This window comes from Cyprinodon tularosa, unplaced genomic scaffold (assembly GCF_016077235.1).
Source record: "Cyprinodon tularosa strain WSP-4 unplaced genomic scaffold, ASM1607723v1 ctg152, whole genome shotgun sequence".
NCBI classification, from domain to species: Eukaryota; Metazoa; Chordata; class Actinopteri; order Cyprinodontiformes; family Cyprinodontidae; genus Cyprinodon; species Cyprinodon tularosa.
Genome location: NW_024038354.1, coordinates 1,344,652 through 1,369,182, shown reverse-complemented (window position 1 = coordinate 1,369,182; position 24,531 = coordinate 1,344,652). Strand labels below are relative to the sequence as shown.

The 24,531-nt window shown below is 42.6% G+C and overlaps 1 protein-coding gene and 1 long non-coding RNA gene across 2 annotated transcripts; one reads left to right on the top strand and one right to left on the bottom strand.

Annotated features, from left to right (window-relative positions):
* Positions 1 to 1,576: 1,576 nt before the first annotated feature.
* si:ch211-112f3.4 (EF-hand and coiled-coil domain-containing protein 1) lies at positions 1,577 to 15,327 on the bottom strand. Its single transcript, XM_038279655.1, has 9 exons — positions 14,322 to 15,327; positions 6,993 to 7,434; positions 6,778 to 6,912; positions 5,804 to 5,868; positions 5,580 to 5,721; positions 5,119 to 5,269; positions 2,629 to 2,778; positions 2,054 to 2,123; positions 1,577 to 1,977 (listed from the first exon to the last, which is right to left on the bottom strand). The coding sequence occupies exons 1-9, from the start codon at positions 14,923 to 14,925 to the stop codon at positions 1,808 to 1,810; spliced, it is 1,929 nt and encodes a 642-aa protein (XP_038135583.1). The 5' UTR covers positions 14,926 to 15,327; the 3' UTR covers positions 1,577 to 1,807.
* A 4,839-nt stretch (positions 15,328 to 20,166) lies between these two features.
* On the top strand, positions 20,167 to 21,780 carry LOC119779828. The gene is made up of 3 exons (XR_005280300.1): positions 20,167 to 20,326; positions 20,482 to 20,699; positions 21,465 to 21,780. It is a non-coding gene; the product is annotated as an uncharacterized LOC119779828 (long non-coding RNA).
* Positions 21,781 to 24,531: the final 2,751 nt, after the last annotated feature.

The window sequence follows — 24,531 nt, the reverse complement described above, 5'->3', positions numbered from 1 at the left end:
AATGCGGCGTGGCATGGAGTCGATCAGTCTGTGGCACTGCTCAGGTGTTATGATAGCCCAGGTTGCTCTAATAGTGGCTTTTAGCTCTTCTGAATTGTTGGGTCTGGTGTATTGCATCTTCTTCTTCACAATACCCCATAGATTTTCTATGGGGTTAAGGTCAGGAGAGTTTGCTGGCCAATTAAGAACAGGGATACCATGGTCCTTCAACCAGGTACTGGTAGCTTTGGCACTGTGTGCAGGTGCCAAGTCCTGTTGGAAAATGAAATCTGCATCTCCAAAAAGTTGGTCAACTGCAGGAAGCATGAAGTGCTCTAAAACTTCCTGGTATGTGGCTGCGTTGACCCTGGACCTCAGAAAACACAATGGACCAACACCAGCAGATGACATGGCACCCCAAACCATCACTGACTGTGGAAACTTTACACTGGACTTCAAGCAACGTGGATGAAGTGCCTCTCTTCTTTTCCTCCAGACTCTGGGACCTTGATTTCCAAAGGAAATGCAAAATTTACTTTCATCAGAGAACATGACTTTGGACCACTCACCAGCAGTCCAGTCCTGTTTCTCTTTAGCCCAGGCAAGACGCTTCTGACGCTGTCTGTGGTTCAAGAGTGGCTTGACACAAGGAATGCGACAGCAGAAACCCATGTCTTTCATACGTCTGTGTGTGGTGGTTCTTGAAGCACTCACTCCAGCTGCAGTCCACTCTTTGTGAATCTCCCCCACATTTTTGAATGGGTTTTGTTTCACAATCCTCTCCAGGGTGCGGTTATCTCTCTTGCTTGTACACTTTTTTCGACCACATCTTTTCCTTCCCTTCGCCTCTCTATTAATGTGCTTGGACACTGAGCTCTGTGAACAGCCAGCCTCTTTAGCGATGACCTTTTGTGTCTTGCCCTCCTTGTGCAAGGTGTCGATGGTCGTCTTTTGGACAACTGTCAAGTCAGCAGTCTTCCCCATTATTGTGTAGCCTATAGAACTAGACTGAAAGACCATTTAAAGGCTTTTGCAGGTGGTTTGAGTTAATTAGCTGATTAGAGTGTGGCACCAGGGGCCATCAATTTTGAACCTTTTCACAATATTCTAATTTTCTGATATGATGAATTTGAGATTTTCATTTGTTGTCATTTGTAATCATCAAAATTAAACAAAATAAACATCTGAAATATATGAGTTTGTATGTAATGTATGAATATAATATACAAGTTTCACTTTTTAAATGGAATTACTGAAATCAATCTACTTTTTCATGATATTCCAATTTTATGACCAGCACCTGTATAGCGACTAAAGCGCTAAGTTAGCAACACTGCTCTTTGCATGTTTTGTTTTCTCCGATCTACAATTTCTGCCTAAATCTGTCATCATATCTCCTGGTTTAATACATATAAATGATGAGGTGTTATTTAAAGAGTTTGTCCAAACTGATCTCTTCTCAGGATGAGAACCGCAGAGAGAGAAAGCCTCAAGCTGGAAACACAGAGCTTTCCTTTACGAAATGATCAATAAACATAAAAACAAATATCTACTACCTGACGTCTGACTTTGATCCATCAGAAACATTTCAACACACTTTTATGAAAAGATGCTTTTATTGACTGAGCAGCAAATTATTGAGGTAGGTTATTCTGATGTTCTGCAACCCAAAACATGACTAGACAACAATACACATTATTTTTTTATAGGTCCACACAAGTGCTAAATGGAAGTACAATTTAAATTAAATAAATGTGTATATCAAAGGGTAAATGGTAAAACAGCTAATAATGGATTTACTTAAACAGCTGTAACAGAGATGAGCTTTTTAACCAGAGATGAGCAGAGAGTTGCTAGTTTGACACCCTGAAGGTGGAAGCAGATGTTTCTTCCCACTGTGGCCTTCTCCCCTGTCCTCCGGCCCTCTGCTTTTGGTAAGGTCACTGGAGGTCAGGTGGATGCTGAGGGCGTCAGCGGCCTGCATGTGAGGAGGTGGAGCTACACAGCAAAACAAAACGGTTTAATAAAGATGCAAAGCCAGAGCATGAAGAAAATGTAGGACAGAGCAGACTACCAGCTTCTCCTCTACGGCACACGTCAAGGCTGTCCAACACCATCTTCTCCAGGACCCTTCGTGACACATTCTAAAGAAAGATGGAGGAGGCTGGTCAATCAGAACAGCTTTCTGCACACTGACTAAAAGTTTAGCATCATTCTTGTTTTATCTGTTTCAACTGAGAAGCACTCAAAGACTCTGATGTGCAGAGACACGGTGGGAAGAGACAGGAAGTGTACCAGCAGGTCAAACATCAGATGGCTCTGTGTGAGAGCCACGTCTCCCCCGGTGGGACTGTGTGTTTTCATCCCATCTGCTCCATACTGAAGATTATTTACATTTTTCTCTGTAAAAACAGGCTTAAAATTGTATGACATAAAAACCTCACTTTTCTAACCTCCACATTAAAGGCGACTAAAGCGCTAAGTTGGCAACACTGCTCTTTGCATGGTTTGTTTTCAAATGGTTTGCTGCTGTCAGTTTGGACCTTTCTGAACATGTGCAGCAAATGGACTGATCCAATATGGTGGACACCACGGTAAATCCTCCCCTGCATCTCACCCCCCCAGGTCAGCGGCCGTTGGTTTAGGTACCTTATTACGGAGCTGCAGCAGCAGGCTGAGTGAATCTGTCAGTTTGTCCTCTAGCAAAGACAGACGTGTCTTCTCGGCCTCCTCATCCGGCCTCTGGGGAGACAAACTCTGTTCATGTAACCAAAGTAAAACAAACTTTCTCCACTTTCTCTATCCCAAACAATGTCCTGTTATATCATCAATTTTAAGTTGTTTCATATTTTAAACTCCATATTGTAAAAGCTAAATAATTCAAAGTCAAAGTTAATGGTTGAAGGCAGAGCCCGAAAAGACCCAAATAAAATTATCTGGTTCTTTTATCTTATTCTAATCATAAATAATCTTTTTCAATTGGCAAATTTTCTGCCTTAGCTGCTCAAATCACTTATATGAAGAACACGGACTGACTAATATTTAAATGTTTGCCATGTGTGAGGCACTTGACATGTTAAATACCATGGATGTGAATTTTTAACACCAAAAATACCTTTGCCCCGTTGGGCACATTTCCATTTCCCTTCATACCTACAATAACAGTGGCTGTTTTCTGGTGCTCGTGATTCTAAAGCTGACAGCAAGTTCAAGTTAATTGCTATAATTTTTTAACTGCAAAGCTCAGCAATAGCTTTGGAAATAATATGTTTTCCTAATATTTTGCAACCCTGATCATGATCAACCAAACAAACACTAATAGTCCTTGATAGTTTTCGAGGTTTACCTTTGCATCCAGACACACCTTTAAATCTCTGCATGTGCACTAAGGTAGGCCTGTTTTTGGTAAGCTCTGTACTAAAACCTCTCATGTCTTTCCGAACCTATGATGTTGGGGAAAACAGAGTCCATCGCCTTGGCCAGAGCCTTTTCAACTTTTTGTCACATTTCATCTGTAGCAGCATATTTTCATAGGACTCCATATGGAATGTTAGCATAAAAAAAGCATCATGAAGCCTGTTTTCCAGTGTAGTCCTGTTTCTCTGACTGTGACTAACTGGATGTGCTCTCTTCAACCTCTGACATGGGAGCTGGCTCGGAGCTCGTCTGCCTGGCTGTGTGTTTCCTGGACGGGGCCGCATGTGGAGCTGGTTGACAATTGCCTTTTGTATCTATGCTTCTTTTTCTATGTCTGCTTCTGTCTCCTTGAACCCCAGTGGGCCTCAGCAGATGGCCGCTCACACTGAGCCTGGTTCTGCTGGAGGTTTCTTCCTGTTCAAATGTTGCACATTTAGCAATGAAGTTGTAGAGAGATCTGCAGCAGTGCTAAGTAATACAATAATTTTATAATTTTTTCTTTTTCATTGAACTTTATTGAACTAATATTGGAGAAATTTACCTCTGCATTAAACCCCTCCCCTTGGGGAGCAGTGGGCTGCCATTGTGCGGCTCCTGGCGAGCAGTGTGGGGTTAAGGGTCTTGCTCAGGGACCCAGAGTGGCAGTTCAGAGGACACCGTTCAATCCATTATCTAAAATCCAAAATAATGGGACCAAGCTGTAAACCTACCAAAACATGGACACTCGTCAAACCCACCGTCCATCAAGAGAACAAGTTACCCTTGGCAACCATGAATATCCACATCTAAGGTTCTGCTAGCTTGTATTGCGATGGGTGTTGTGATACGATACGTGTCGTAGTACTTGGGTCACTATTCATATTATCACAATATTGCGATATCACTATGTAATGCGATATTTTACCCAGGTCTCAAAATGAAAGGTAAGTGCCGTATATGTTCATCAGAATCCATATTGTTTGGGGTTTGAGTCAGAGATGGTGACCTGCTCCACAGCGCCATCTACCAGAGTGATGGTGCAAAGGTACTCCATTTTCCCCTCATTGTTTTCGGTGAAATGCTTTGTTTTTTTTTTTGTTTTTTATTCTTATGAAAATTGATATTAGGAGCTGAAAGATTGATATCATATTGGGCAGCCGAATATCACGATATATTACCAAATCGATTTTTTCCACACTCCTACTGGTAACATGGCAGCTTATAGTCCTGCATCTCAGAAATTTCACCTTTATGGAGCGAAAGCCAGGGTTGAAATAAAGATTTTAGACTTAGAGAGTCAAAGTGAATTTTTAAATCAAGGTTTTGGGGATTTTTATGCTGTAAACTACAAGCATGACGCCTAAAAAACAAACAGCAATCCAGTGCTTTGCAGACTTCCTGTTAAGTGGGCAAAAAAGTCTCAATGTAAAGGTGCTCAGCGGTCAAAGACATACATTTATGAAAAGATGACATTAAAAATAAGATTTGTGATTTTTGTTTTAAGCTGTTCAATAAACAATATTACTATAAACTCTTTTTTGAAAACTGTCTTCCTATTTACCGAAAAAGAAAAATTACTAGTAAGATGCTTTCCAGTTTTGGATTAAATTAAAGAAAATACAAAAGGTTAAAACACATTGAAATATAATAATATAATAATTCCCCCCCCCCCCCCCCCCCCCCCATGATTTTCTATCACGTTTAAGCTTTCCCTAATTAATAAAACTAAACTTTTTCACTCACCTTTACCGTTGTGAAGGCTCCACATCCATTTTTCCTCCCTTGCTTTGGTTCAGTCCAGCTGCAGCACGCTCTGGCATCTGCAGATGTGCTGGTTTGCTTTTCCTGCTCTGAGGAGCTCTGAGACGGAGGCTGGTGGACGTCACTCTGACATCTAGAATAAGAAAGGTGACATTTCAAATGATTTAAGGAATTGTTTCGCTAAATGCCACCAACAATTTAGATATGAGAAATCTATTGTTATGAAATTATATCTTAAGGGAGTAATTCTCTTCAACCTGCACTTGTCCTGTTAGATCTCAGTGCATAAGGTTGATTAGGTGTTCGTAATTCCCTTTAATGATTTAATCTTTTAATTTTCTTACACATATATAAATGGTTTGGAATATCCCCAGATCGGTGCTTCTCTATTCTTTTTGCACAACTTTAAGACAAGTAATCTGTCATGGTAACTGTTGACTCACCCGTCACCACAGCCATGGTTGTGTGAAAGGTTCCTCTTCTCCTCTAAGGAGAAACTCTGTTCTTTCTTCTTCAGAGCCCTGTCATCTTCCTCTTCATCAGAGGCAGCTCTCCCCTCTACTGCCCTCTGCAGACATTCAGCATCTGAAAAGAGATCAACTGGATTTCAATATGTGAAATCCTTTACTGTACAGTGTAATAATCCCCAGTATTTCACCCATTTTACCAAATAATTCCTCAGGTTGAGATAATCGACCTGCGGCGACAGAGAGGCATGTGCAGCCAGTTCTGCTGGAGAATGAGATGAGATGACAAGCATTTATGAAACAAGATGCAGGTTTATTTAGCACTGTCGCCTTTTAGTTTGTTTAAAAAAAAAAAACATATCAGCAGTATTTGTTATAAACTAGGTCTTAATCCTGATTTAAGTGGTCGAATGGTGGCTATTGCAGTTTTTTAACAGCTCAAATGGTATAAACAAGGGAGTGTAAACAACTGCAATCCTGAAAAAGAGAATGTAACAGTGAGAGGAAAACTGACCAACATGTCCTCCGTCAGACTAAGCCTCTAGCAGCATAGCTACAGATACAGCTCAGAATGTGGATTAAAGACATCCAACGCATCTGCAGGGAGCAGTGTAGCACCAACAGAGACAGACCCCAGATCTATTTCAGTTGGACTACGTGGCAATTCAGGGCTACTTCATGGGTCTGACAGGAACACACAAGCATGTCATGTTTTAGTTTTTTTTAATGCACCAGTAGTCTTATTCGCAGGGGAAGTTTTTATTTATCAATATGGGTGAGATGTATCCCGCACCTCCTCAATGAGATATGGGCTAGTGCGCGCCCTCAAACACGTTCAGTAGGGGTTCCCTCAGGGAAGCGGGTACAGGGTTGTGCATTTATTTTTTTTCTGTTAAGTGGAGAGGGCGGGTCTACCTTTACGTATAGTGTACAAAATACCTTGTTTTTATTGAGACACAATTCTTAGGCCGCAATTCTCTGCGACCATTTATCTGTTAATGTTTCAGATTCCCATCTCTTAACACTTTTGCACTATTTTGCCTTATCTAAGTTTTTGAGTTGTAAGCAATGGATCTAATCTCTGGCTACTGTAGCGAGGCGCTGTACATGTCAGTAAAGGACAAAGGGAAATGATGTGTAACTGGATCCTCCAAACCACACCCAGCCTTTGTACCTGTACCGGAGCAGCTCGCTCTCTAGCTTGCTGATTTTGGACTGGAGCCGCGGCACAGACTGGGCCTGCTCCTGAATCAGCCGGACCCTCTGCAGCCCCAAACTCAGAGCCTCTCTAGCTTCCTCTGCCCGCCTCCTGTTAGCAAAGATTATCAAAACGTTTCATTGAAATAAATAAAAACAAACTTTTGTTCAATTAAAGGTTATATGCAGCACCTGATCTGGTTGTTCTCCTTCCTCAGGGAGGACTCCACCCCCTGCAGCTTGCGCACCTCCTGATAAGCCCATTGCAGCTCTTCCTCCAAGCGCTCATTGAATTTGATGGCCTCCTCTAGCTGCCCATCCCGTGAGGATCGAATCAGCTTTAGCTCCCTCAGTATGGGGTCCCTGATATCCCACCTCCTCTGTCCGCTCCTTGTTCCGTCTTCCCGTTGAACCCCAGGCTGATGTTTAAGTCTGTCAGTTGGCACCAGCTTTGCCCGCATTAGGCTCCCTGAGGGTTTAGGAGTGGAAACAGAGGCGCTGTGGGTAAAGGGGGCAGTGAGCGTCTGGCTCCTCTCCTGTCTGAGGGCCACTTCAAGGGCCAGACAGCGAGCATCGCTCCCCTGCAGAGCAGAGCGGAGGTCCTCAACCAGCTCTCTGAGAGCAGCCACCTCATCTGGAAAAGATAAGGTTCAATTCAAACTTTCTGTGAGGAGTGGAAATCTCATGACATCAGAATTCCCAAAAGAATTGTTTAGTCTGGGCCCGGGGTCTTTCTGCATGGAGTTAGCATGTTCTCCCTGAGCATGCGTGGGTTCTCTCTGGGTACTCCGGCTTCCTCCCACATTCCAAAAACATGAATGTTAGGTTAACTGGCTTCTCTAAATCCTCCTTAGGTGTGTGTGAATGGTTGTTTGTCTCTGTGTTGCCCTGTGATTGACTGGAGATCTGTCCTTCTTATTGGTATTTAGTCTTTTCTACCAAATATTGCCACTAAGAGACATTTCATGCAGGTACCTTAAAAATTCAAATACCCAAACTAATGCGCTGACTACATTTCTTAATATGATACATCAGAGGTCAGGGATTAGGTCCGGATCCGGATCCACCTGCTGGCTAATCTGGACCCAACCTAATTTGAAATATTTACAAATTACCGCATGTTGTCCAACGGCAGTGTCTAATTTCACTTGCGCCGCTTCTCCTGTTAATACGGTAAAGCCCTGGGGAGCGTCCGGCTCCAGGCTGCACGTGATCCAAATGAGCCAATGAGCTGTCAGTCTGGGTTGCTGCTGCTGCTACTTTTAGACACAGCAGGCAAACCTGTGGCAAGCCGGGCGATGGGAAAGAAGGAGAAGACCATGAGAAAAAGAGAGCAGAGAAAGTGTGGACTGCTGGAAGAACTGTGGTGAACTGGTGAAAGAAAAGTGAAATGGCGTGCTCAAAGATGACCCTGAACATTTAGAGGATGTTTGGCTCAACCTGCTGCTGTGAAGCAGGATTCTCCACCATGAACAGAATCAATATATATATATATATATATATATATATATATATATATATATATTTTATTTTATTATTTTATTTTTTTTTACAGTGTCCTGTCTGGCAATGTGGCAATAAGAATAATTGTCTTGATGTCAAAAAAAGCCTGACAAATTTTGATGCGGGGATGAGTCCGCAGGCTCCGCCAGCAGCCAGCCACCCCGAAGTGGAACCGGCCATTGGCCCCAGGGACCCGAGGCCCCAGGGGTGCCCCTACCACCACGGGAGCCCCGGCCGGGCCCCGGGTGGTCAGGCCCTGCGGAGTAGCCGCCAGGAATAATGGATGCCTGGGTGGCTACTGGCTTAATCCTTTGGGCTGCTCCACGGGGCCTGGCCCCCCTGGGCCCAAGCTGGGGATCCCGCTGGGAGTAGGGCGCCCCTGGGGCCCTTTACCAGATCCACTTCGGGGTGGCTGGCTGTCAATGGTTGACCCAATAGGTGAACTTAAAATCCGGATGGGGGGAGGGGCCCCACCGGCCCCCCACCCGGCACCAGACGAGGGATGGGGGGAGCCGACAGTGGTGAGGCCCATGAAATAAGCCCCCCCACCCCCAGTGTCCCCACCCCCCAGACAATGCCTTACATAGATGTGTGTTGTGAAAATGTTGTAGATTAAAGTGTCTAAAATGGAAAATAGAATTGGGGTGGGGGACATCATCAGAAGGTGGGGCCCTCCAGTAACAACCCCCTCCCCAAAAGCCAACATGTGTGGCAGTTTGATGGAGCAGGCAGAGGGAGGATTTCGGGGTTGGGGAGCAAAGGACTGGGAGGCTTACTGCACTCCCAGAGAGCCAGCTCCCCCGCTGACTCCAATAGGCGCCCCTGTTCCACGAGAGCCCCCACAGAGAGGGGGGCCCCCACAGAGAGGGGGGCCCCCACCGGTCGCACCACCATAGCCCGGGGGCCAGGGACCGGTGACAGGACCCACGATCCAGCTGGCCACCAGGGCCAAAATCACCCCCCAACCCCTATCCTGTTTATCCAAAAAAATGAAAAATGTGCGTTCTAATTTTACCAGGAAAATTCCTCCATAAATGAATCATCAATCAATCCATGTTGAACAACAAGATCCCAAATAGTCAAAACCTCAAAAAGAACATTTCCTAATTCATTTCTTTTTTATTTGTCATGATCTGGCCTGTTTGCTCTCCCTTAATTGGTTATTTCTTTCACCTGTCGTTTTCCCTCCCTGCCTCAATTATCATTTATTCCCCTCACCTGTTTCTTTTGGTTTATATTCTGTTCAGCCTGTGCATTCGGCTCCAGATCATAATTATTTGTTTTCAGTTAGTCGTTCTGTTCAGTCTGTTTTATTCCAAGGTTCATGCATCCTGGATCCTGGTGGCCAGTGCATAGAGGGTTTAGTGTCTGTCTCGTCTCCTGCTCGTCCACTGTTCCTCCCCTGCTGAGTCCTCTGGGTTTTTGGCTCTATTTGTGGGGAGGTTCAGTTTTTATCCCAGTAAGCCTGGTTTAAGGGTCCTGCATCAAGTTCCGGTTCCACGTCCGGTCTCGGCTACCCTCTTCCACTGAGCCTGCTCATCTGCACCTGATCCTGTCTGCTCCTGTGCGTGACCACCTGGTCATGCTTGCGGTCCTAGTCAGACTCTGAACCCACCTGGGAGCTCTATGATGCCTGGAAGCCTGGATCCTGCCACCTGTCTGTTCCAGCCTGATCTGGATCCTGTTCTGTCTGTTCCTGTCTGTTCTGAATCCCTGACCAGGATCGGCTTCCTGAAGGACCTTTAGAGCTGCAGCACTGGGGACATTCCTGGACTGGACTGTTAAACCAGAATGTCTGTGATTGGGCGGTGCCCCGCCCCCCTCCTGCAGTGTCCACCAGTCACAGCTCCACTGTGTTTTCTTTATTTAATAAACTTTTTGAACTTTCCTACTGACTGTCTCTCCTTGAATACTGGGTCCATCTGTCCGGGTTTCTTGACATTATTTAAGTTTGCATTTATATTCTGCTGTAGAGCTAAAAGTTATAAACTGGCTTATTTGTATAGGATACATAAGCATAAGAAATGCAATAACTCACCAAAGCATCACATCTTTATTTTATCTTTAATTCCTATCTGTGTCTCTTACATTTCTAAGGTTTTCACAGTAACAGAACTGGTTAATGCAGCATCCCGGCCTATAAATGCTGTGGGTGACTGGATTAGTCCTTTCTGATGACCTTGAAGCCTTGCTTCCTTTAATCCAACCACCCTGGGAGGATTAAAGCTTCTGCTCCTGCAAGGAACCTCCTTAGATTCTTGTTCAGTTTATGAAAGAACAAGCAGTAAATGAACCAACATTTAAAGGGAGGAGAACAAGATGGAAGGAACCGCTGCTTATAACCAATACCTTTCACGGCTTTGCCACATGAATGCTGCTGAAGCAATGAAATTACAGGGAATTAGAAGTTAAATGCATCCTGTGTAAATACAGGCTGGTGCAGATGCAACAGTCACTAAAACCAGTCGCTCTCTAAAGCTGATTCTGTCAGGTTTCAACCTCTGACTAGCATGTATTTTTTTCTATTTAACTTTCATTAATCCAGCATGGTCCCAATGAGATTAAGAAACTCTTTCTCAATGAAGTTATGGCAATAACTGCAGTTCTATGAAACAGAAGGGTTGCTTTATAATGATAAATACAACTGAGAATTGCAAGAGAACATTAGTAAACAAACTGCATCATGGAGAAAAAGCTTTGAAGATCATAAAAGCCACAATAGACCACAACATAGAGCTGAAAGAGCACAGTTGAACCACAAATCTAATAAAAGAGGTCAATGGTAACTATGGCAACTACAGAGGAGCACCAGAGATGAACAACTCTGAGGGGAGAACATGTCAATACAAACATCACTTCTCCACTCCCCAAAAATTAGCCCTAAGAAGGAAGACAAAAAAACAAAGTGCTCTTACATGGTGTAAGGTAACTGTCAATAAAAATATGTGATAAGTGTCTGAATTTGTTGATTTAAATCAACAAACAAGTGTTTGTTCCTCTTGTCAACTCAATTCTTGTCAGGACTCCTGTCTGTGTGTTTGTGTTTCTGTGTTTGTCTCCCTTCCTCCACCAGGAGGCGCCTGGTTCTGATTCTCCTCCTCACACACCTGCTGTTGATTTCCTCGTTAAACGGAGTGCTCTTAAGCTGCTGACTGCCACTACCTCGACACCAGAGTGTTTCCCAGTTTTGGGTACTCTAGCCAAGCTGAGTTTTGCTTAGTCAAACTGAGTTCTTGTCAACCTGAGTTTAACTTTGTTTTTTGTCTTTGCCTCTCGGCAGGAAGTCATCCTGCAAACTGGATTTCTCTGACCTTCTCTCCCTGTAAGGATCAACTGAGCTTCAAACTGAGCTGGGGTTCAAACAGGAGGTTTGGATCCACTTTCCCCAAGAGATTGTTTGAGCTTCTCACTGAGAAAGGGATTCATCTCCACTACGAGACGTTCGAGTACCGCAGGAAATCTGAGTGGCAGTCAGCTTCTCCGTTCACCAACTAACAACCTAATTCTGGGTAAACCCTGTTTCGCCCTCCGCCCAATCAGACAAACACTGGAACCACAGCACATAGACAGGAGTTAAGGATCCAACAACTTCTCTGAAAACGTGAGTTGGCAACCAAATCCTCTTCTCCAAGTTCACGAGTCAAATTCCCCACTGAGCCTGAACTAACCGCTGTGTCTTCTCCTCACTTTACAGTTCCGGATGAGCAGTGTTCAGAGCAACACTTCTCCCTCTGTTTAACTTCTTCAATAAAACCTGTTAAACCTTTTCCCTGGTCTCTCTGTTTGGTTTTCTGCATTTGGGTCTGAACTTTGTAACATCATGACAATTCTATTCAGTTTATTTCTATAGCTCCAATTCACATCATGTCATCTCAGGTCACTTTACAGTTCACCAGATCATCCAGTCAGATTGATTTAAAGTTTTCTATCTAAGGAAAACCAGCTGATTGCATCGACTCATTGACTCTTCAGCAATCCTTCACACTAAGCATGCTTGTAGCGACAGTGGAGAGGAAAAACTCCCTTTGAACAGGAAGAAACATCCAGCAGAACCAGAACCAGGCTCAGTGCATAAACCCCTTCAGAAATATTACATCAGAGGCTCCATCTGTGAGAATAAGAGTTAGAGTTACAACTTATCAAAACTATGAGTACGAATGACAAACTTACAAGATGAATTACAGGTTTAGGAGAACAAATCAGAGATTTATGAGTACCATTAATAAATGTGCAACTGAGAATTGTATATATTTACGAGTAAGAATTACAAATGTGCGAGTATGTATCACAAATTTATAAATATGAATAAACATTTACAGGTACATTATCTACAACTACTGATTAACCTCCTTAACAGTAGGTGGCAGTAATGATCCTGTTGGGATCCAGAGGTTTGCCCTCCAGAGGGCGACGTGGATCCCTTTCTGAGGGGTTCTGCTGTCTGTCAGGATCTAGAGGCTTGCCCACCAGAGGGCGCCGTAGATCCTCTCCTGAGAGCTTGTGCTCATCTGTTCCCCATCAGCTCATTAAGGTTCCTACATAAGCTGGAAGAGAACTTCACTCTGAGCCGGATTGTTTTGACCCTGTTGTGGTTTGGCAAGCCCGAGCCAGCCTGCCTGTCTGATTCCCTGACTTCCCTGGAACCTGAACCTAACCTGTTTTGTCCTCTCTGCTTTCCAGGAAGATCCCTGTTCTGAACTCAATAAACCTTTGGACTTTTCCTCTGCCTCTGTGTGTGTGTTCTGCATCTGGGCTAGAAATCCTGCCGATCATGACAGATCCAGAAGGTTCTTCCAGGATCCAACCGGCATTAAAAAGGAGAAAAGAAAGAAACCCAAACCAGAACCATCAAATAAACATTATATTTGTTTAGAAATATATTTTAGCAAAGCTGGAACTTGATAACTCTTGTTTATAATTTCTCAACTTTTACCAGCTATAGTGAGAAAATTTTTTATCTTATTTCATACATTGATTTCACTAAAACTCTGTTTCCATGTATGGTTAATACATCTGTTCCTTATTTGTGCACATTAATTATGTTTTTAAAATGCCATCAGAACGCTGATAATATTAAGTGTGTCTCAGCCCCCCCTTCAGTGTCCACCATATTGGATCAGTCCATTTGCTGCACATGTTCAGAAAGGTCCAAACAGACAGCAGCAAACCATTTGAAAACAAACCATGCAAAGAGCAGTGTTGCCAACTTAGCGCTTTAGTCGCTATATTTAGCCACTTTTCAGACCCCTCTAGCACTTTGATTTCTAAAAAGCTCCTAGCGCCAAATCTAGAGACTTTTTTCTGCTACTGGAGACTTTGGAGACAACATCTAAAAGCAGCGAACTCTGCTCTCCAGAGCAAGTAGATTGGTAACCCCGCCTCCTGCTCTCCTCTATCTTGTCTGCTGTCATGATTCATGCAGCTATTATTTCATCCAAATGAAAAATGGAGAACAGAGAAGCAGATCATGGCTTGTCTACAGTGAAAAGAAGGACTGGGTTATTTACTTTGGCCTTTTTGGAAACACAGGAAGGAGCAATCAGCTAAGTGAGCTTAGTGCTTGGAAAAAATCTTTCATTCCTTTAGAGACAGCATGAAAAGTCAGCTGAGTACAAAACATAGAGAGGAAAACAAGAAGAAAAGGGACAAGAAGAGAGGGACACAACCTAGAACAGATAATGGATGTCTATTCTATTAACATTTCTCTATCTGTAGAATGGATCTGTTCTATGTGTTGTCTTCTCCATTCAGAGGGGCCCCCTGCCTGTCTTTGCCTAGGGTCCCACATTTCCTAAATCTGCCCCTGGCTATTAAAATAATAGACATTAAATTTGTGGATTTGCTAAGCTGGTGGAAACAGACCCTAAATGGCCTCAAACTGCAGCATGAGGTCTGTTATGTTTTACAGAGCAATAAATCAATGAAGGTGAATCCAAAGTTTCAGATCATTTCATTATTTAAGTCTCTATAGTTGGACATATAGAACATGAACCCTAAAAGGATCAACCATCCTGTTACCTTGGTCTCGGAGGTCCTCCATGGTTCCCTTTTTGGTGGATTTGCTCCTGGTTCCAGTCTGATCTCTGCTCAAATCGAAACTAACACACTTCCTCTGCCGGACGCGGGGCCAGCGGAGTCGGATCTGTCTCTCCACCAGCTCCGTGTCCTCAGACACCGGCAGACGCCAGACGCAGTCTCCGCTGACTGCGGGCGCACTGCGCACACGGAAATACCCACAGAGCCGCGAGTGAAAGTCTTTAAAGGACAGCTGGTGGGGTAAACTTGCGCAAACGTCCAAAAAGTCTTCCTGTTGCAGGTCTACTCCACCATCTCCGCTTCCATCCTCTGCTTTGGGCGTCCTTGTCTCTGCGGGAAGTCCCAGCACAGCGCAAAGAGCCTTGAAGTCCTCCGCGGACACAGTATCCTCCTGGTTGGGGTGAGCCAGGTGGTGGAAGACCTCCTGCAGGTACTGATCCATCCCAGTGGCGAGGACCACTATTTCGTTTTCGGCTCCTGGATCGGGGCAGTGATGATGCGCCAGGGCGCTGCGGAGCCACTCGCTTTTACGCGCAGCTCGCGGTGAGGGCTGCACGCGCGGAAATGCCAGAGCGGTGCGCCTCATGACAGCACTTTACCTTCACTGATTAAACCTGAGAGCAAAGCGGGAGATGCGAAGGAAAATTGAGACCCTAAAGGCATCCTGCAGCGGTGGAGAAACCGCAGATTCAGAGCGCATCTCCTTCCATTTCCTCCTGCGGCTCTTCGGGTTCAGATCGATCCCTGCGGCTCCACCCTTTTCCTGCGCCCTAAACCGCTCTGCCTAGAATGTGTTCATAGATGCAGTTACAAGTGCTTGTTTGATCCCTGTTACCAAAGTGGTCAAATATCAGTGCGACCCCAGAAAACCGAGAAGCCCGGAGGTAGAATAAGACAATGAGGCCTGGCAGAGCACTGACTCATTCCTGACAGTTTTACAGGATCTGAGGAGGTTTTTAATGCACCTGTCCTATGGATCCAACAGTCAGCCATAAACAATGAAGGTTTTTGTTTGCACCTTTCTGACTCACGTCCTGTACTCTACCAATAACAATAAAACAGTAACCTGACTCCTGCTGCCTCACCTTCATGCACAACTCCAGGTGAACTTATCATAGATGTATATAGATTGCTATTTCCCTGTTTGCCAAACAAAGCATGTTTGAACTTAATTTCTTTAATTCTATTCAGTTTATTTCTATAGCACCAATTCACATCATGTCATCTCAGGTCACTTTCCAGTTCACCAGATCATCCAGTCAGATTGATTCAAAGTTTTCTATCTAAGGAAAACCAGCTGATTGCATCGACTCATTGACTCTTCAGCAATCCCTCACACTAAGCATGCTTGTAGCAACAGTGGCGAGGAAAAACTCCCTTTAACAGAAAGAAACCTCCAGCAGAACCAGGCTCAGTGTGAGCGGCCATCTGCTGAGGCTGACTGGGGTTCAAGGAGACAGAAGCATAGATACAAAAGGCAACTGTAAAAGGCAGCCCCATCCAGGAAACACACAGCCAGGCAGACGATCTCCGAGCCTGGTGCTGGTTCTGCTGGAGGTTTCTTCCTGTTCAAAGGGAGTTTTTCCTCTCCACTGTCGCTACAAGTATGCTTAGTGTGAGGGATTGCTGTGAGAGCTGTAGCCTGACGTTTCAACATTCTCTTTCTGATATCTTAACTGATTTATTTAGATTATTTCAAAACATCCTTCTGGTGTGTTTGAAGAGCCTTAAATTACATACAGGTGACTCATATTCCACAAATGGAAAAGATTACACTGGTTTGAGGTCAAACTGTGAGAAGAAATAAGTTTATGTATCTTCTAATACATGTATATTAATATCTAATTTCTCAATCTTGTGCTGGAAATGAAAGACAGATTTGTTTCCAGGGAATTGAAAAACTCCTGGAGCTGAAATACCATTCCCCTCCCTGACCTCACTACGTTTCCAGTGTTTGACAGCAAAAACAAAAGCAAGCTTCTAGCCTGCGCTCACTTGGGCATGACCAGACAGCACCGACATTAATCAGCCTCCTCTGTTTGACTTTGACTTCACCGATCATACTGACAGTAGGAAAGTATTCAGACACCTTGAAATAATATTATAACAAACTATTAAGTATTATATTGGGATTTTGAATTACACACAGAGTCAAGGTAGAATATACTTTAGGTTTAAAGTGAAAGAATATCATTAATGATAATTCCATCTGTTCACAAAGAAAAAATATGCTTTGCATTTGTATTAAACGACAGTCACTTTAATACCGTAATCTCCAGACTTTACTTGAAAGACAAGAAAGACTAGAATTAAATATTTTCATAACTTCCTCTGAACAGAGAAAAAAATCAAATGTGGTTTTATTGAACACTGAAGCTCTATATTCAAATACTTTGATTGATTGCAATAATTACGTTGATTTATTATGTCCTACAGAAACCTGGCTGACAACATCAACTGGGCAAGAAGTAAGATTTGCAACCACATTTCAGCCCAAATTATTAATCAATTTCAGAACAACTAAGCGCTATATTTCTTTTGAGTATTTGATCAAAATTGCAAAGTACTAAGAATACTCCTGTTTGTTGATTTGTCTCATCCACTGGGCTCTTTCTCTCAATTTTCACCAGTTCTAAGAATTCTTGTTTGATTTTTGTTAAATGCTGATAAGGTAAATATATCGGATAATTTTAACATTAATGTTAGGAGTCACTAAAAGGGAGTGCCTCTTTATAGGCTATTTTAGACTCAACTGGCATTGCTCAAAATGTTAGTACACTGACCCATGTTTATATTCATACCCTTAACTACGCGCTGCCATTTGGATGTGATTGTAGAAAATACTGCATCTCCTCATAAACCTTTCTCTTTTAAAAAATGTTTTAAATCTTTGAGTTGAATTTCCTGAGGGATTCAAGTTTTATTATAGTAGAACATTGTTAGACAATGCAATAACTTCTAGGTGCTGCCACTGGAAGAAACAGAGCATAATTCAGTTTTAACATTCTTCCTCTACCTTTCAGTTCAATTCCAGACACACTTTTAAATCCCTTATTTATGTTTTTAAATGTCTCTGCATCTCTGCCCCATTTTGTCTCTCTAATCGGCTTCACTCATAGTGGCCTTTAATGTTTTCATGCACCATAAATGAGCTTTCAGACCAAGCTTGCTCTTTTAAATGTCTGTTGAGCAGCTTGGTTTCTTTTAAACCTTCTAACAGTAAGAGAAGTTAGTGTGAACCTTCTGTCCATATGTTCAGCCGCCACCCCCTTTATGTAGAGGAGACTGTGCTCAGTATTCCTGTCCCCACTGTAATTCACTATGACCTCCATGGTCTTGCTAGTGTTCAGGATAAGGTAATTATTTGATCACCACTAAGCCAGATCAAGGGCCTCTTCTCTACAATTGTTCGATATCACAGCCGACTTTGCTGTGTAGATAACGAGCAGTGGTGGGTTTCATCATTTTATGCATTTTAGCATCTATCAGATTTCACTAAGGTTAATAGTTCTCTCCAGGTTATTAATGGTTTGATGACAACAAAACTAATATCACTGCATCACTCTAGTTATACTGTACAATTCTAGTTTGGTAATTGAATTAAATAGATGCTAACATGCTGGGCTAACACTGGAAATTAACCTTTCAAAGACAAACCCAGAAATCAAGACACATCTCCTTCATAGAGGCTCTGCTCCTCTGTCGCGACTCCTGCTTAGAGTCTGGACTTAGACTTAGACAACTTTTATTGTTGTTTTGTATACACAAAGTGTATACCAAGCAAAATTTCGTTTTATACAACCCTAATGACATTTCCATTTCTTAAAATGCAGCAGTGATCAAGAGTAAACATTGGGGGAGAAAAAAAGAGTGCAAAAACCACATTGATATGGTCAATCTCCTTTCCTATTCTATTTAATGCTTCTTTTTCCTAATAATGATGGGTCCAAAAATGCACTGGCTTAACATTGTGACATAATAAATGTTTTGCCCCGAGTGTTGGGAGATCAGCTGTGCATCTCTGAAAGACTTCTCCTGCTGTCGACCCGCCTCCCTCTGAGAAACAGCCCTGCAGCTGCTGCCTGCTGGTGAAAGGGCTCCATCTGAAAACGAAAGGATGGGAGGAAAGAGGAGGGAGCCATAAAGAAAGGGGGGTGCATGGTCTGCAGTCATATGTGTGAGCTTGCTTGTGCATGTGTTCTTGCGTGCGTGCACGATTGTCCTGCTGTTCACCTTTCAAAGCAGGAGGTGAACACTATGAGTATTGACAGGAGGTTGAGTTAAAGCTTTGTGTTGTTCTGCCATATGGTCGCCTGGGGGATGAAAAAAGGCAGAAAAAGCCACAAACCACTAAAGCCCTGCTTTGAAGTAGTGATGCTGACTAACATGTTGTGTCCGGTTCATTTAAGACTTGGACCTTTGGCAGCCAAAGCCAATCATTTCTATAGCATTAAAGGCTGCACTTAAGCCGTCACCTTCAATGTCAGCTTAGATGTTAAAGGAAAAGTCCGTTCAGCAAGGAATAATCAATGGATCATTATCTAAATGAAAATTACTTATTTAAAGTACTTTCAGAAGTTTGAATTCTGAATATCACCTGATTTTTTCCTTTAAAATCTCCCACTATGATGACCCTGTCAGTATTTACTACCAAATCAGAAAGGAACTCTGAAAACTCATCTAAAAATTCAGATTAGGGAGCTGGTGGACGACGCAAAGTTACAAAGAGAAGAGGTTTTCTTGCTTTGAAATTTGGATGAGGGAAATTAAGGGTTAATTTTTCAAAAGAGTTGTAAGTATTAACTGCCTTTGAAGTAATCAGTAATTCAGAATGAAAGATTGTTGCTACTCCTCCTCCTCGCCCAGAAGTTCTGGGGATGTGAAAATTTAAATAGCTTGAAGGAGTTGCCTCATTTATGCTCACATAATCCTCTTGCTGCAGCCAGGTTTCTGTAAGGCAACATAAGTCAATGTGATTATCACAAATCTCAAACTAACAAAACACTCAAACTAACAAAGAGACACATTCTATCTATAATAAACCACCATGCAGGAAGGCGGCGTTACGTGAGCAACAAAGTGAAGAGTAGCAAACATTCAATTCTATTCAGTTTATGTCTATAGCTCCAATTCACATCATTATCATCACGTCATCTCAGGTCACTTTCCAGTTCACCAGATCATCCAGTCATATTGATTCAAAGTTTTCTATCTAAGGAAAACCAGCTGATTGCATCGACTCATTGACTCTTCAGCAATCCCTCACACTAAGCATGCTTGTAGCGACAGTGGAGAGGAAAAACTCCCTTTGAACAGGAAGAAACCTCCAGCAGAACCAGGCTCAGTGTGAGCGGCCATCTGCTGAGGCCCACTGGGGTTCAAGGAGACAGAAGCAGACATAGAAAAAAAAGCATAGAGACAAAAGGCAACTGTCAACCAGCTCCACAGGCGGCCCCGTCCAGGAAACACACAGCCAGGCAGACGAGCTCTGAGCCAGCTCCCATGTCAGAGGATGAAGAGAGCACATCCAGTAAGTCACAGTCAGAGAAACAGGACTACACTGGAAAACAGGCCAAGCTCCAACATCTAGAAACAAAGGTGTTGATGGCAGCAGCACAGCTGATATTTCTCATCAGGATGGAGTCACAGCCAAACAGGAACAGACCAGATGAAGCTACTATGAGAAAAAGCAGAGAGAGCAGAACGTTAGAGATTGAACTAACAGATTCTGCAGAGTGGGAGAATAGAGATAGAATGAAGCAGAATGGTGAAAAAGGGGTCCATTGATTAAATTCATTGAACAGGAACCTTCCTCTTCATGCTCTTCCAGGTGGTTCTTGATGAGCTGAAGCTGCCAGTCAGACCATGCAAACCCACTCCCACAGTCCAACCTGCACACAGGCCAGTGGATCTGTTCCAGTGACCGCTCCACCATAGTCTCGTTAACCATCTGCAGATGGTTAAACTTCTCTCACCAATTTTTCAAAGTCAGTTTCTTTGCTGTAGGTTGTATAGAAAATGTTTAACAACAAAAAGAACTCACCAACAAAGCCAAGCCACAGCCTTTAGTAAATATCCTTATGTTTTGTGTGAAAGTAAACACTTGTCACCTTGACTGATCCCCTCTTGGAAATTCATCCAGTTCATCTGAACCAGAGGAGCAGTGATGGATGAGGAAAGCTTTGCTGTGAGAAATAAGGAAAGCGGATTTGGATTCTCTCCTTTGAAAGGAATGTGATTTATACCTAAATTTTTCAACTGTCTTTTTCTCTCTGTGACAGTGCAAACATTTCCTCATTCCTGAGTTATCAAAGGAGTACTGGTTTACCTTTGAGCTGTCCCACCTGGGTCATGAATAAGGTATGCACACATTTAGACGAGTTCATGTGCAATTAACTGGTTACATACCAGAGAAGCTGTGTTAGGGGTAAAATATAGCTGCAGACAAGGCATGTGGCTACAGGTAGTAGCAGATCTCAGGACATTGCCAGGGTGTGACTGCATAGCACATCCCACTGCATCCTCTACTTCTATTAGTAGTTATTACTCACTTGTAAACATTTAGTGCAACTTCTTTTTTTACGGTCTACAGCAGGGGTGGGCAATTCCAGTTCCTGAGGGCCGGTTTCCTGCAACTTTTAAATGTGCCTTTGGTTAGACACACCTGAATCAACTAAATAGATGATTGAGAGGACTCTGGAGGAATTGACTGCATACTGAGAATGCATACTGCATACTGTTTTATGAATTTCTATTATATAGAAATTCATAAAATAGAAATTCATAAAACAGTGAGACAGTGTTGCTGCCATTGTGGCCGCTAGATGTGAAAGTAACAGACCTGGCGCCCCTAGTGGCCAAACGTTTCACGGTTGGCCTTTAAAGAAATGCAGGCAAGCCATGACACCATTAAAGATAAGATACCTCAGTTCAATCCAGCTTCTCATTATTCTGCTCCTTTGTTCACATCAAACCCTGTCAATTTGAATCAAAATCTAAAACAAAACAAAAAAAGGTATAAATGCTACAGAAAGCGTGAGGAGCAATTTAAATACAAGCAGATTGTTAGGAATCAAGTTTGTGTGGGTTATGTTTTTTTGCGTTGTTCTCTCCCTCCACCACCAGGTGGCGCCCTGTTCTCGTTGGTCCTTCCACACACCTGCGGCTGGTTGGCTCATTACGGAGGACTATTTGAGCGATGGACTGTCACTACCTCAATGCCAGAGTGTTTGCCAGTTTTGGGAAGCCTTCCTGCAAGCTGGATGTTTGGCCTTCTTCCCCTGGAAGGATTGTTTGAGTCTCACACTGAGCAGGGGATTAACCTCCACAAGTTCCGTTCAAGTCCTCCTGGATTTCCTAGTGACAGTCTGCTCAATAGCTCCTCAGGTCTCTACCTCTAGATAAACCTACACGTACTGGATTCTGGGAAGAAAGTCTTCTCCACTAACGTGAGTCCCGTTTTCTCTGTCTCGCCAGCCATCGCTCAAAGTTCCCACGGATCCTGAACTAACCGCTGATACTCTCCTTCCCTCTTCCAGTTCCGGTTCACCAGCACACTGAGTTTCCTGAATCCAAACCCCGCTGACCTTATCAATAAACCTGTTAAAACCTTTACCCTGGTTCTCTGAGTGGTTTACAACATGTGGGTCAGATCTCTTAAGAAAATCATGACACAGATGGTATGTAAAGCTTTTTGCTGACAACCTCAGACACAACAACAGTGTTAGTGTTGTATCTTGAAAGCACAGTGTTCATTCAATTCAAAAATACTTTATCTTTGGATGTTGATGCTGAAGGATCTCCTGTAGAGGTCTGTCTTGCACTGGATCTGGAGAAGCCTCTGACTGTTGTATAAAAAAAACTTCTAAGAAGGATGCTCACTGTTGTCCATAATGTTTTTCCACTAACAAAGCAGGAGCGTCCTAGAGATCAGGACTTTGGACTCTGTGATGTTGCTTTAATGTGGATCAACTGCAGGAATTAAAGCACCGTGGCAGAGTGTGGGTGAATCAGGAGTGTAAAATGTCAAGGCTCAGAATTCGGGCTAACCTGGTTTGAAGGTTCAGTCCTGTGCCCTGAGAACTAGGATGATTTCAGCCGGTTGGCTGACAAGGCACAGTGGATGCTGCCACAGAGTTGCAGAAGCCAAGAAGTGTCACGGTTTTGTTCTGTTTAAGTTTTCTTCTGAGTGTTCAGTTTCACTTTGATCCATGTTTTCCTTTTTTTCTAGTTTTATTAATTTAACTATTTTGTGTCCTATTTTGTGGTGGTTTCTGGATGTGTTTGAGTTCTTAGATAGCCCTCTGTTGCCCTCTTGTGTCGGTCTCCTTTTCCCTAGCTCCCTTCTAGAATCATCTGTTCACACCTGCTCCCAATCAGCTCATTAGTCCTGTTCCTAATGGTTCCTGGTTCCTCATCTTTTTCTGAGGAACCAGCAAAACGTGAGTTTTCCCATGTTTTGTTTTTTGGTTCCATGTATTGTGTACTTTGTTTTTTGAATGTTTGCCTCAGTTCAGGCCAGGCATCAGATCAGACAGGGGCAGGAAGGCTCAAAAGTTGGAATACAGAAACAGGACAGGATCAGAACACTATAGTAATGCTCGAAATCTCTCTACACCAAAGGCTCCGGAAGAATCTGGCACTGATGGCTGAGGGCAGAGCTAGACAGGTGGATGAAATGAGCAATCAAGCCAGCCAACAGCGCCGAGATAATGAGAGTAAAAACTAGGATAAAAGTTTTACATTTTACTCAACAGGAGTTGCTGTGAAGTCTGACCCACTATTAGCTTTATTACAATAATTCAAATGCTTCATTTGGCTCCAGGACAGTAAGTTTCTCAATCAATTCCTAACTTTTATGAATTTGCTATTTTATTTTCTGGAAGCCGAACACAATGAAAGAGAATAATAACTTCAGTCCATTTTATTTCAATTCCCTGAAGTGTTTCTGTTCGATGTGTCATCAGAACAATATGGTTCATTTTCTCAGAACTGAAGCATTATTAACATTATTAATGATTATTGTTACAACCTAATCAGCTAACTTAGAAATTCAATACCATCTGAAGGAGCTTTTTACAGTCTAGCAAGCTGTGACCTGCTGAAGCTTCTCCTGGTAGTCCTGTTTATTTTCCACTACATGCGGGTCCCTCTCACACCCCAATGCATGCTGGGACACCGCAGGCTAATCTGCAGGATCTGATGTTCAAACTGTTCTGAGACTGAGGTGTGAAATCATACCCCCAAGCCATTTAACAACCTGATGTAATGCTGCCAAAAACATGTTTTATGCAGACTGAAGCACATCATTACAGATTTAAAAAAACAACTTTATGGCTCATTAGAATAGCATAGGTCATAGGTCAGAGGCGTCAAGTAACAAACTACTAATACTTTATTACTTTAGTAGAAATGTCTATCTATACTTTTCTGGTTTTATTATTTTTTTAGACAACTTTTTACTTTCTACCCCTTACATTTTAAAAATAGACTTGTTAGTGTAGCTTAATTTAAGCTCATTATGGCCTGTTGTTATTTTAAAAATATACAAACCATCAAGTTAATTGGTTTCATCCAGACAATTAATTTCTTAATGTGGTTTGACTCGGTGCTGGCCCAACTGGTTGCTCACCACATACCGAAATAAAGAGTTTCTCAAGATGATGCAAAGTTAAATGTGACACTGTTACCATTAATTATAAAACAAAGAAAATTAAGTCTAAGGAAGTTATTGTATAAAAATGTTCCTTTAATAGGGTAGTGCAGTAAAGCTTCTGCCCTTAACAGTTTTTACTGCATTACTTTTACTTTTATACTTTGAGTAGTTTTAAAAATTGTACTTTTACACTTTTACTGGAGTAAAAAGCTGAAGTTGATCCTCTAACTTCTATAAAAGTGTTTTTAAACAGCAGGGAAATTTATCCCTGGAAAGGAATAAACACAATTTTTTTGGGGTGGATTAAAGATTTCAGTTGTGCAACAATTGGATGGGGAACACCAGCAATCCCCAAGAAGAAAGTAAATTTTGGGTTTTTATTCCGGGTAAATTAATCCTTTAAAGAAAACTTCCATCTAATGATCAGCTCTTAATTAACAGAATAAAACACATTTCAAATTTAAATAGTTTTTACCAGGCTTTGTTTAATGAAGGAATGAAACAATCTCTATCATTATATTTAAACCCAAAAAAATC